This window comes from Catharus ustulatus, chromosome W, assembly GCF_009819885.2.
Source record: "Catharus ustulatus isolate bCatUst1 chromosome W, bCatUst1.pri.v2, whole genome shotgun sequence".
NCBI classification, from domain to species: domain Eukaryota; kingdom Metazoa; phylum Chordata; class Aves; order Passeriformes; family Turdidae; genus Catharus; species Catharus ustulatus.
The window spans coordinates 2,252,358-2,266,507 of record NC_046261.2 but is presented as its reverse complement, the minus strand read 5'-3'; the positions used below and the strand labels follow the sequence as shown (position 1 = coordinate 2,266,507).

At 47.7% G+C, this 14,150-nt stretch overlaps 1 protein-coding gene across 1 annotated transcript in view; it reads right to left on the bottom strand.

Moving 5' to 3' along the window:
- The window catches only part of LOC117005095 (ubiquitin-conjugating enzyme E2 R2-like), a 147,392-nt gene that overhangs the window by 25,193 nt on the left and 108,049 nt on the right, over nt 1–14,150 (bottom strand). Inside the window, exon 3 of the mRNA XM_033076368.1 lies at nt 123–220. Coding sequence (XP_032932259.1) covers nt 123–220 — 98 coding nt within the window. The remainder of the gene's footprint in view (nt 1–122; nt 221–14,150) is intronic.

Sequence of the window (14,150 nt, the reverse complement as noted above, 5' to 3'; positions counted from 1 at the left end):
AAGGACCTAAAGCTCCCAAAGTCTTGAATTCTGTTCCAAAACTTTCCCAACACTGGCCTTAGTCTTGGAGAGAGATCACAAGCCTTTGAGGTCACTGTTGTACATCACAGATTCACAGTTACCTGACATTTTGGGTAGGGTTCCACCTCTCGGAGGGCAGCTCTCCACTTTGTGGGTCATCTACAGGTGGGTGAAGAATTGAAATACATACATCTCCATTCTGCAAGACAGAAACAAAAGTTGAGAATAGTCTGGCTTGAGGCAGAGATTTTGATGACACAACCAGGTCAGCTGACCCAAATGGACCAAAGGGATATTCCACACCATATGGCACCAACTCAGATATAAAAGCTAAAGAAGAGGGACATTTGTTATTTACAATATTTGCCTTCCAGAGCAACCACTACACGTGTTGAAGCCCTACTTCCTGGGAATTGGTTGGACATCACTCACTGACGGGAAGCAGAGAATAAAATCCTTGCTTTGTTCTCCTTTGTCTGTGTGCATGCAACCTTTTGCTTTAGCAAACTGCCTTATCTCAACCTACGAGTCATTTTCCATCTTATTTTGTCTCCCCTGTCCAGTTGGGAAGGGGGAATGATAGAGTAGCTTGGTGGGCACCTGGCATCCAGCCCAGGTCAACCCATCAGTCCTTTTTAGTGGCAAACAAAGGCAGTTATATATATTGCATGTTATAGTAGTTATTAAGTAGCAAGCTCCTGTGTGAGACATGGAGATTGTCAGCTGCACTGCTTATCTCTTTATTTTGCTGAGTTTGGGAACATGTTACTACAAACGATGGCTCTGTGCTTTGCCATGGCATTGATGGCCTTGCTGTGCTGGGGGAGTTATCTCGTGGAGAAGATGAGGGAATACATGTCCCAGCATGGATTTAGCAGGGTCAGGTCCTGCCTGACCAATCAGATCTCCTTTTATGACCAGGTGAACCACCTGGTGGATGAGGGGAAGGCTGTGTATGTTGTCTACCTGGACTTCAGCAAAGCCTTTGACACTGTCTCCCACAGCATACTTCTGGAAAAGCTGGTAGCCCATGGCTTGGACAGGTGCACCCTTTGCTGGATTAAGAACTGGTTGGATGGCCAGGCCCAGAGAGTGGTGGTGAATGGTGTTGCATTGAGTTGGTGGCCAGTCACTGGTGGTGTTCCCCAAGGATCAGTGTTGGACTCAGTCCTGTTTAGTGTTGTAATCCACTATCCAAGATGTATTGAGAATGGTATGTCCCTTGATTCCTGTGACCCCTGTAATAACTATGGTCTGACCCTATCTCCTCTGCCTTTGTCTTATTGGCAGGATGCCAAACTCCCCCCATCCCTTCCTGACCCTAGAAAACCCTCCTGTCCTTGGGCCTTGTCCTCTTTGCCTCCTGGACACCATGAAGAACTAAACCACGGAACCCCCAGGGAGAAAAGAGCCTCTTTTGTATCTTTTACCCTTGTTCATGCTGGTGTCTCAGGCTTTCCCTGCTACTGAGCTATCAGGGAGTGGGGCAAGCCTCAGACTACGGCAGTTTAGTATCTTTATTGATCATCTGGATGAGGGGATCAAGTCTACCATTAGCAAATTTGCAGATGACACCAGGTTGAGAGGCGGTCAATCTGCTGGAAGGTAGGAGACCTCTGAAGAGGGACCTGGACAGGCTGGATAGATGGGCCAAATCCAACAATATGAGGTTTAACAAGACCAAGTGCTAGGTCCTGCTCTTTGGTCACAACAACCACATGCAGAACTACAGGTTAGGGACAGAGTGGCTGGACAGTGGCAAGGTAGACAGGGACATGGGGGTACTGATTGACAGCAGGCCGAACACCAGCCAGCAGTGTGCCCACATGGTTAAGAAGGCCAATGGCATCCTGGCCTGTATCAGCAATAGTGTGACCACCAGGACTAGGGAAGTGATTCTTCTCCTGTACTTGGCAGTGGTTAGGCCACACCTTGAATACTGTGTGCAGTTGTGGGACCCTCAGTTTAGGAAGGATGTTGAGATGCTGGAGCATGTCCACAGAAGGGCAACAAGGCTGGTGAAAGGGTCTAGCAGACAAGTCCTATGAGGAGAGATTGAGGGAGCTAGGGTTGTTTAGCCTGGAGAAAAGGAGGCTCAGGGGAGACCTTATCACTCTCTACAACTACCTGAAAGGAGGTTGTAGCCCAGTGGGGGTTGTGCTCTGCTACTGGGCAACCAGTGACAGGAGGAGGGGACATAGTCGTAAGCTGCGCCAGGGGAAGTTTAGGTTAGATATTAGAAAGAGTGGTTCAGCATTGGAATGTGCTGCCCAGGGAGGTGGTGGTGATGCCTTAGGATTTAGCTTTTATATTCTTCAAATCCTGCACTGCTTAAGTGTATAACTCTAAAACTCCATAGCCTGTCAGGTACTGTTCTCCTATTTTATTCAGACAAAACAATTCCTCTCTAGGCCTGAAACTCAAGGACACCTTACTGTCTCAGGCCCCGAAAAGTATAAATAAAAGTGAGTTGTAGGGGGACAAACTGGGGGTATATGACTTTATTACCTGAAACTGTAATTGGAGGATTAATCCCTGATATGTAAATGGACAAAACTTATATGTCTGAAAAACTCGTGACCATTGTCCATCTTGGGTGTAACCTCTTGAAGGCTTTGACTGCCTAAGGAGTACCTATTGAAGATCTTTAATAAATACCCGCTTTTATTTTCTTAATCTTGTCTAGCCTCTGTTCCAGGTAGCCACTCCAAGGCATCAGTGGAGTCACCATCCCTGGAGGTGTTTAGGAAAAGACTGTATGTGGCACTTAGTGCCATGGTTTACTTGATAAGGTGGTGTTAAGTCACAGGTTGGACTCAGTGATCCCAAAGGTCTTTTCCAACCTAGTTGATTCAGTGTGATTCTGTGATTTCCCTCTGCCTACTTTGGATTAATGTGGATGATTTTATTATGTAGGTTCCTGAGTTCCTTGTTCATTATTACATGATCCATTTAATACCACTAAATAATACTTTTAGCGTATTATTGGGTTTGTGGAATCTGATGTTGTCCCAGTGTAAGAGAAAACAAATTTTGGGTGATGCAACACTGAAATGTGCCCTGAAGCACCCAGTCCCTGGGTGGCGGGATTTGGGCAGGTTCCCAGGGCGGTTATCACCTCCCATTGCCTGGGACTTTGCACCTGAACAGATAATCAACCCTGACAAACTGACCTGTAGCCTGATAGAAGGGCGCCTTGCCTACCCCAATGAAAAGTAGCAGCTTCTCACCTGATACTGGGTCCTGGCCTGTGCCCACTGATCGACAGTTCAGTACTCTCAGAGGACTGAAGATGAGGCAGGAGCCCAAACTGTGTTTGAGGACACTACAGCTGAGACAGGGACTCAAACAACAACTACAGTAATTGCCCCAGTAGTGAAAAAGTGGACAAAGAGAACAATACATCCATACCATCAATTAAAAAGGGAGGAAGAGGAGGAAGAGGAAGAATCAGGAAAGGAAGCGTCTGATCAAGAAGCCAATCCTTCAACAAAGAAATTGGAGAAAGGAGTGAGACAATTCAAACAGGAAACCAAAGTTACTCGGTCCCTGGCCTCATCAGAACTTTGAGACTTATGAAAACATTACAGCCACTAGCCAGGTGAGCGGATTTCTGCCTGGCTGCTTCGATGCTGGGATAATGGGGCCGGCAGTCAGGACATAGAAGGTCATGAAGCCCAACAGTTGGGATCCCTTGCTAGAGATTGGGAAATTGAAAGAGGGATTGGAAAAGGGGCAGCAATTTGCAGCCTCTGGAGATGGTTCTTCTCAAGTGTGAGGGCAAGGGTTGGAGTGTGTAAAACAGAAGCCTGTCTGAGTCCTTTAGAGAGAGAACAGAATGCAAGGATTGAATTAAAACCTTTAGAGAAGTTCAAGTACAGTAATTTCACGATTACAAGCCGCACCATTTTGACTAAAATTTTGCTCCCACACCAGAAATGCGGCTTACACTCAGGAGTAGCTAATATGTGAATAATTTTCTGACATTTCCAACCCCGGAAGTGCAAACCGAGGTGCCGAGTCGAGCAACCTGCCAGTAAAACCAGACTTTATGCGATTGTTACAAATTGGTTACTCTGCTTCGCGGCGTGTGGAGCCGGGCTCCGTGCAGGCAGCGCGGGGGAAGGATGGGGGGAAGGCGGGGGACTCCCTCCTTCAGGCAGCGCAGCCCGGAAGAGGCGGGGGAGCTCCCTCCTGCCAGCCCCATGGCCCGGGGGGATGCGGGGGCTCCCTCCTTCAGGCAGCGCAGCCCAGGAGAGGTGGGGCAGCTCCCTCCTTCAGGCAGCGCAGCCCGGGAGAGGCGGGGTAGCTCCCTCCTGCTGACCTCGCAGCTCAGGGGGAGGCGGGGGCCTCCCGTCCCCGCCTGCTGCTGCCGTGGGTACCAGCGGACTCCATCCCCGCCTCCCACCACCGCCGCGGGTGCTGGCAGGCTCCGTGCCCCCTGGCCACCGCGGCGCAACGCCGGGCTGGGGCGAGCAAGCCCAGCGGCGGCGGCGGCCAGCCCCGAGTGGCCCCGCCAAGCGGCAGCGCTGAGTTGGGCCACCTGGTCCCGTTGGCAGTCCCGAACCCTCACGGCCCGAGCCGAGCCAGTAAACTCCGCCATCCCGTGATTCTGTTACTATTTGGCAACTTTGTTGCACGCGGGTCCTCGCTGCGAATGACAGAGTGGCTTATAATTGGGTGCGGCTTGTGTATGGACAAAGAACGAAATGTTTGCCAACACCCGGAGATGCGGCTTATAGTCAGTGCGGCTTGTAATCGTGAAATTACTGTATATTAAACTGCACAGACATGAAGTAGAAGTCTTAGTTTTAAGTAAGAACATGCCTTAAGTGCCTTAAGAGAGTAAAAAACCCTAGAATCTAGTATAAATTTCAGACCTCATTGAAAGTTCAGAAACTTAGCCACAGACATAATGAAAACATACTAAGAACATTGCTTACATTCTTCAGATAGAGCAGATAGAACCATTTACATGAATAGATAGAGCTATATGCGTAAGTTATGTGTAAGAATTAACACCACTTCTGCACTATAGAACTAGAATTCTAATAGGTTTAGAAGGAATGTTTTAGGTTCATGTTTTTAGCTCATTGGATGATTTACAAATAAAAATCCGTGTATTGGAGTGAAAAAACCACCTCTATCCACCGCCATCATCACTACCACCACACACGAGGAAGAAGAAGAAGAAGAGGAGGAAGAAGAAAAGGAGGAAGAAGTAGAGGAGGAAGAAGAACAGAAGAAATACCAGGGAGCTGCTGCCTCTGCTCGGGACTGTATACCAGGGAGTTGATGCTCCTGCTTCTGCTCGGGACTCTATGCCAGAAAGCTTTAACATTCTGGACTCTTTGCCTTAGAGACTAATGTGCTTCTACAATAAACAACTTTACAGTAACCAACAACTGCTCTTGTCTCTCTTTGAAGACCTAGAACCATTAATAACTCGACAGGCAAGATATCCATTTAAAGATCCTGTGAATTCCCCAGGGAAGTGGTCTACTGCAGATGAAGCTATCCAGTACTTGAGAGAATTAACAGTGCTGGAAGTCATCTATATTGATCTAAAAAGTGACAGGGTCTCTAAAGATCCATAGGATGTCCCTTGCACACTGGCCATGTGGAGGAAGGTGGCTCAAGACGCCCCTGCATCATATTCTAACAGCTTGGCAGCAATGTATTACCTGCAAATAGATACACCAACTGTGAGAGAGAGCAGTTTAGTGGTTCAAAAACTGTAGAAAATCTTTGTACCTCCTCATCCCTACAGGCCAGCGCCTCAGCTGTCAGGATCTGCCCAAGCGATTGGTCCTCTCCTGCCCTAGTCAGAGGGAAAGGAAGCCCCAGGCACATGCCGCATGGTGCACTCTGGTTCTTCCTGTTTGACCAGGAGTTGGACGCAAAGTGGGATGATGAACCCACCTTTCAGCTGGAAGCCCATATATGTGAACTGAGAGGGAAGAGAGCTGTTGAGAAGGGGTCATCCAAAATGACTGTCAGTATAGTTACTGCAGAGATACAAGAAGGCAATCAGCGATCTCCCACATAGAAGAACTTAAATCATGTCCTTTGAGCCTGGTGAGGGGACTTCTGATCTGGCATCGCAAAGGTCAGACACTGAACACTCCAATGAGGAACATGAATGGAGGGTTCCTGCCTTCATCCAGGAGGAAGAAATGGATGACCAGATATATCAGACTATGTGGATTCCATAGCCTGGCATGCCAGATCCACAAAAGTATAATGCTTTGGTAGATATTAGTGCACAGTGTGCACTGGTGTCATCAGGGGATCTCTGAAGCGACAGAGAGATGCCAAAAATTTTCTGTATTAGAGGCTGAGGTGAGTGGGAAAAGCACTCCATTGTGACTGGCCCAGAGGCCCCTTGTATCTTTGGCATCAACTGCCTCAGGAGAGGGTACTGCAAGGATCCAAAGGGGTACCAATGGGTTTTTGGTGTAGCCACTGTAAATACAGAGAAGTTCAAACAGTTATCCACCCTGATTGACCTCTCAGAAGATCCGTTCATTGTGGAAGTGCTGTGAGTTGAAGACCAGCAGGTACCAATTGCTATCAGGACTGTTGCACTGGTGGCAATACCACACCAACTGAGATTCCCTGGCTCTCATCCATGATCTGAATCATCAACTGGAGAGCCAAGGAGTGATCAGTAGAACTCACTCACCTTTTAATAGTCCCATAGTCCCATATGGCCAGTGCAAAAGTCTGATGGAGGGTGGAGGTTAACAGTAGACTATCGTGGCCTGAATGAAAAACCACCACCACTGAGTGCTACTGTAGTAGACATGTTAGAGCCCCAATATGAACTGGAGTCGAAGGCGGTCAAGTGGTGTGCTGCAACTGACATTGCTGATGCATTTTCCTCAACTCTTTTGGCAGCAGAGTGCAGACCACAGTTTGCTTTCATGTAGAGGAGTGTCAAATACACCTGGAATCAACTGCCCCAGAGGTGGAAACGTGGCCCTACCATCTGTCATGGATGGATCCAGACTGTCCTGGAATAGGATGATGCCCCTGAATGTCTACAATATGTAGTAATTTCACGATTATAAGCTGCACCATTTTGACTAAAGTTTTGGTCCAAACCCGGAAGTACGGCTTGTAATCCGGAGCGGCCAATATATGAACAAAAGTTCAGAAATTTGCCAACCCAGAACTGAGAGTGCGCAGCAGCCCGGAGCCGAGTCGGAGCCCGCCCTGCCCCAAGTGGGTCCAGGGTCACCCCCAGTGGCCGTGGGGGAGCAGGGCCGTGGCCGGCAGTGGCAGGGTAGCCGGGCTGGGGCTGCTCCCTGGTGGGGGAGGGGGGAGCTAGGCCGAGCCCGCATGGCCCTGAGTCGAGTCAGTAAACCCCGTGTTCCCACGATTCTGTTACTAATTGGTAATTTTGTGAAAGTTGCACGTGGATCCTCACTGTGAATGAAAGTGCAGCTTATAATCCAGTGCGGCTTATATATGGAGGAAGAACAAAACGTTGCTGACATCCCGGAAAGTGCGGCTTATAATCAGGTGTGGCTTGTAATCCTGAAATTACTGTAATTGTGTGGGGCAAGAAGGCAGAAGAAGTGTTTGATAAGGGCAAAAGAATAATTTAGATTCTTCTGTGTCTTGGGGTGACTTTATGATGCTTGTATCCCCAAATCATCTGTTCTGTTGGTGTTGAATATTGAGTTCTGCAGCTTTAAGACTGGTTCCAGGAGTGAAGGGGGGAGAGAAGAGGTGCAGAGTTTCTTATCAGAGACTGCACTTGCTCCCTCGCATCCTTTACACAGACTTTGTTGTCTGTAGTGGACAGCGGGAGAGAGTTCTCTTTTGCTTTTAGTTAGTTTTTCTGGCTAGCTAAGGCAAAGGAGTTCCCTGGACTGTGGTTTTTTTCACTTTTTCTTGGAATTGTTTGAATCTGCCCTGGACTGAAAACCCAGAGGAGCACCGGGAGCTCACACCTGTGGCCCACCAGGCCTGGCCTGGGCCGCAGCATTTCCCAGCGCTGGAGGGACTGAGAACAGACTGAGTGAGCTGGGTTGCAACCCACGGAAGGGACTCTTCTGAATTTGTGATCTCTTCTGAGTAGCGAGAGGTTTTGCTGTTTCGTATTGTTCATTTTTGTGCTGGGGAGTACTTTGCCTGTTAAATAAACAGTTTTTTTCCACTTCTCTCTGGGAATATTTTTTCCCCAAACCAGTTGGGGGAGGGACTGCTTGAATCTGTTTCCTAGAGGGACCCCATTCAGAGGTTTCCTCCCAAATTTGCCCTAAACCAGGACATTCTGAAAGCTGGGTTTGCCATAAAGAAAAGTAAGGTCAAGGGACCTGCACAGAAGATTCAGTTCTTGGGAATAAAATGGCAGGGTGGACATTATCATGACCCTATGGATGTGGTCAACAAGGTAGCAACTATGTCTCCACCAGCTAACAAGAAGGAAACACAAGCTTTCCTAGGCCTTGTGGGGTTCTGGAGAATGCACATTCCAGGTTATAGTTGGAAGATGAACCATTTTCAATGGAGCCTTGAACAACAACAGGCCTTTGAGCAGATCAGACAGGGAATAGTTCATGAAGTAGCCTCTTGGGCCTGTTCAGACAGGACCAGTCATGAAAAATATACTCTACACTGCAGCTGAGGAACATGGTCCCACCTGCAGCCTCTGGCAAAGAACATCAGGAGAAACCTGAGGTCGACCATTAGGGTTTTGGAGCTGGAGTTATCAAGGATCAGAAGTTCACTATACTCCAACTGAAAAAGAGATATTAGCAGCCTATGATGGGATTTGAACTGCCTCAGAAGTTGTTGGGACAGAAGCGTGTCTCCTTTTAGCACTGCAGTTGCCCATGCTACACTGGATGTTCAGAATAAATAAACATTCCCTCAACACATCACACAACCAGCGCTACATGGAGTTAAGTGTTGATCACACGATGAGCTCAATTGGGGAAAACTAACTGCCCAGGAATTCTGGAAGAGATTATAGACTGGTCAGAAGGCAGAGATTTTGGAGCATTACCTGAAAAGGTGACTCTTGCCCAAGAGGCACCACCATATAATGAGCTACCAGAAAACAAAGGAGGCTTTGCACTATTTGCTGATGGATCCTGCTGTGTGATAGGAAACTATCAGAGGTGGAAAGCTGCTGTGTGGAATCCCACACAACTAGTCCTTGAGGCTGCTGAAGGGGAAGGAGTCAAGTCAATTTGCAGAAGTGAAAGCCATCCAATCAGCCTTAGAGACTGTGGAACAAGAAAAGTAGCCTGTATTCTATCTATACCAACTACGGGATGGTGACTAATGCCCTATGAGGGTGGTTGTAGCAATGAAAAAAGACCAATTGGCAACGCAGGGGTAAACCAACTGGGCTGCTGAATTGTGGCAGGACATTGCTGCACAGGTAGAAAATATGGCTCTAAAGATACATAGATGCTCACATGCCCAAAAGCTTTACCACTGAAGAACATTGAAGCAATGAACAGGTAGATAAGGCTGTCAAAATTGGAATAGTTCAGGTAGACTTAGACTGGGAATAGAAGGGTGAGCTATTTTATAGCCTGATGATCCCATGAAACATTGGGACATCTAGGAAGAGATGCCACATACAGATGGGCTTGTGATCGAGTGGTGGACCTGATCATGGAGGCCATCACACAGGTTATTCAGAAATGTGACATATGCTGCAATCAAGCCAGCCATGCAAGTAAAATCTCCTTGGAATAGAGGGAAGTGGCTGGGTTTCTGATCTGGTGAGGCCTGGCAAATTGACTACATTTGACCACTGCCATGAATATGCCAAGGCAAGAGCTACATACTCACCATGGTGGAGGTAACAACTGGCTGGCTGGAAACATCCTGTAAACCATGCTGTTGGAAATGCTACAAAGGTTAAAATGTTTTATGTAGCTTTAGTCAATTTTGTTCGCCCTTGCCACAGGGGAAGGGAATTGAAATTTCTTTTCAGGGGATTGGTCCACCAGGTGAGGGCTGATGAGCTTAACATCTCAACAGACTGGGAGTAGCACAGAAGATACACAAAAGATAACGACCATCAACGACTATTAACAACCACCAACTCCACAGTCACCCCTGGCATGGTGGAGACACCTGGTCTGGGAAAACAGAGATACGAATGAGGACCCAATTAGGATCAGAGGTGAAGAGATCGGTAGCCAATAGGAAACCAAATACTAAGAACTGCATAACTTGGGACCAATGAACATTGAACCAATGGATTTCTATGGGGTTTGACTGTATAAATATCTGAAAAATCTAGTAAAATTCATGAGTCATGGAATGATTTTCTCTGCACAACCCGGGTTATATGTGGATGAAATGATTTCTGTTGCACATCCTGGCCAGAATAAAGTAGTGCCTTGATTCTCTAACACTAAAAACATTGGAGAGTTTTTGTTTTTCGCGCAGCTTCAGTGACAAAGTAGTTGCCTGTTTTTGATCATCTGGAGGGGTGGAGGAAGCCTATGGAATAGGAAAATAATATCTATCTGTGAAAGGACAGGGGATAGTAGTAAATGAAAATGTATAAATCTGTATGTTGGGTATAGAGATGGTTTAAAAATGAAGACTGTGTTGTAAGAGTTGGTAAGAAGGGATTTCAGTAACAAGTATTAAATACAGTGGAATAGGTAAGATGTATATATTAAATTATGTGAGATACGAGTATGACACAAATGGTATGGAATAAGAGGTGGAGTGAAATAATATTGGAATGGAATAATATTGTGTCTGGTTGAGCTGGAGTTCATTTTTCCATAGCAGCCCTCCCAGTGCTGTGCTTTGCATTGGTAGCTGGAAAGGTACTGATAACACACTAGTGTTTTGGCTACTGCTGAGCAGTGTTGGAACAGCGTCAGCACTGTCTCTTGAACATTCTGCCATCCATCAGTATTGTTATAGATAGGTAATGTGATGGATTGGCTCTCACAATTAAGGGATGAATATTGTGTATATGTTAAGAGAAGTTTTATTGGTTGTTGTGGGTTGGCGAGGTTTAGAAATTTTTCCCATTATTATGTTAAACTAGCTGGGATGGCTCTCCTATTAGCCGTTAAGAGCTGGAGACAAAGGACTAGCTGAAGCAATGATGGCCCATTAGGGAAAGGTGGAGTCCTGCTTTTGTTTTCGGCAAGTAAGAGGACACTGGGGGTAGGAGAACTGGTACAGCTCGCCGGCAAGTAAGAGGACGCTGGGGGTAGGAGAACTGGTACAGCTCACCGGCTGAACTCGAGGAGAGAGGTTCCGTTTCTCCTGTTGGGATCAGGCTTCTTGGATTTGGACTGCTAAAGCTTCCTGCCTTCCTCTGAACAACTGGGAACTGGGACGCCCACGGTGAGCAGAATTTCCTTCCTCACCCTTTTCTTCCACCTGGGACGGGTGAGGCCACCTGGCCCCCTCCCCTGCCCCTGCAGCAGCCGCGACTAAGAAGCCGCCCGCCCTGGTCCATCGGAGAGCCATCGGTGACTGAAAAAGGGACTGGGACTGAATTCCATTCTGTTCTGTCACTGTTTTTTTTTCTTTCGTATAGCTGATGCTGTTTTTGTTTGTCTTATAAATATTTCAGTAAAGAACTGTTATTCCCAACCTATACCTTTTTTGTGCCTGCGAGTTCCTGAATTCCCTTTTCCTGGTAATACTGTCCCTTTAAACCGGGACAGATCTTGGTGCCCGAACGTGGGGCACGAGGTTAAGGAATAACAGTTCTTCGGTTGCCTGAGACTTTTTTTTGTGTGTGCTAGCAACATGTGGTCCAGTTTAATCTGGTTTGGGCTGCATGTGTTCATACATGTATATCTCCCATTTGCAAACCCTTACATAAGCATGGGCCCTGTAACTAAGGCTACTGTGACTGTTATCGAACTTGCTTTATGGGTTGATAAGGTGAGGAATTCATGGATTTTTAACTTCCTTTGGACGGCGGGTACATGGATTCAGGGATACCACACACTAAATGCATGTTTTTGGGATTACTTTAATAATGGCACCTACTGTGAGGGAATAACACCAGGGGAAATTTTCTCCCAACCCCTCACCCAAATTTTTGGGTCTACCCCACCAGTTTTTGAAGGGTTCAGATTTCCTCTGAATGCTAATGATATCGTACAGTGGTTGGTGTTACTGATAGGCTTGTCCTATTTAACATTAAGAGATAACGGGGGATTGAGCTGGATAACAACTCTGATACCTACTCCAGGAAATAGCGATGCTGCCACAGAGTCTGACCCTGCCCCAGAGACTAGGGATGCGGCCACAGAGACTGACCCTGCCCCAGAGACTAGGGATGCTGCCACAGAGCCTGACCCTGCCCCAGAGACTAGGGATGCTGCCACAGAACCTGACCCTGCCCCAGAGACTAGGGATGCTGCCACAGAACCTGACCCTGCCCCAAAGATTAGGGATGCTGCCCCAGAGCCTGACCCTACCCCACAGCCCATCTCAGAAAGAAACCACCCGGAGTGGGTGGGGCTTCTAGTGAAGCAGATGAGTGAGATGGGCCAGATGATGAAGGAGTACCTCTCCCCAGCTGGTGAGAAGCCCTGCCATAAAGGGGGAGAATCCAGTGATGCTGTAGTGGAACCCATAGGTGTTACATCTGCCCAGGGTCCAGCTGAATTGCAAGGGCACTCACAGCCAGCAGCAGTCGCCCCTGTAGAAACTAGGAAGTCTAAAATGAAAGCAAGGTACCTAGACAAAGAGGACCAGAGAGGAGGGCCCTCACAACCAGCAGGGGAGCCAGAGGTTGAAATCATCACTGAGTCCCTGTCTTATGAAAATCTCCGCAATCTGCGGAAAGATATTGCACGACGGGGCCGGGAGGCTTTGACAACTTGGTTACTTCGGGTCTGGGACCTTATGGGTACAGGTGTGCACTTGGATGGTACAGAGGCAAGGAATTTGGGATCCTTGTCCCAGGACTCAGGTGTGGACCAAATATTCGTAAGGGAGCCAGGCCCACTTCCCCTCTGGGAGCGGCTTTTAATGAGTGTAAGAGAGAGGTTTGTCAACAAAGAAAGAATGCAGGAGTACCATAATAGAATGCATTGGAAAACCGTTGAGGAAGGGATTCAACAGTTGAGAGAGGTGGCGGTACTGGAGGTACTCTTTGGGAGGGATGGACAGCATGACAATGACCCTGACAAGGTCAGGTGCACAGGTCACATGCTGTGGAACCTGGCAAACCGAGGGCCATCTCAATACACCACCTTCATTGCAATGATTAATGCTGATGAGCACCGAGAAACAGTGAGCTCTGTTGCTAACAAGCTTAGGGATTTTCACAGTATGATGAATGGCGTAGTGCAGGCCCAGGTTTCTTCCGTGGTCCAAGAGATGAGGGGGATCAGGGAGGAGATCAGGGAGGTGAGGGGGATGAGAGGTAACATAAGTGAGATGAGGGAGGAGATCAGGAAGATCAAGGCAGCACTAGTGCGAGCCTCATACCCCAAGGTTACAGCCCAACGCTCCCCAGCTAGTGGAAGAGGGTACACCCCACGAGCTGACCTATGGTTTTTCCTGCGTGACCATGGGGAAGACATGGGAAAATGGGATGGGAAACCCACTTCTGTCTTGGCAGCAGGGGTGCGTCAACTCAGGGAGGGAAATGCTAACCGAGGGAGCTACACTAAAGTGAAGGTAGCCTCAACCTCCCATGACCAAGGTGCTGGGCATTACAGAAGGGAGGATGATCTGTCAGACCCACTTGAAGGAACCTCCACTATGTATGTTCAGGAAAGGAGTAATAGCCAGGGCTAGAGGGGCCCTGCCTCTAGCCAGGGAGAGGCACGGGATAACAGAGTCTATTGGATGGTGTGGGTCCGATGGCCTGGCACATCAGAACCACAAGAATACAGGGTATTAGTTGATACTGGTTCACAATGCACTCTAATACCATCAGAACATGTGGGGGAAGAGCGTGTTTCCATTGTTGGGGTGACGGGGGGATCACAGGAATTGTCTTTGCTGGAAGCTGAGGTGAGCCTGACAGGGGAGGGGTGGCAGAAACATCCGATTGTAACCTGTAAGACTGGGACTGAATTCCATTCTGTTCTGTCACTGTTTTTTTTTTCTTTCGTATAGCTGATGCTGTTTTTGTTTGTCTTATAAATATTTCA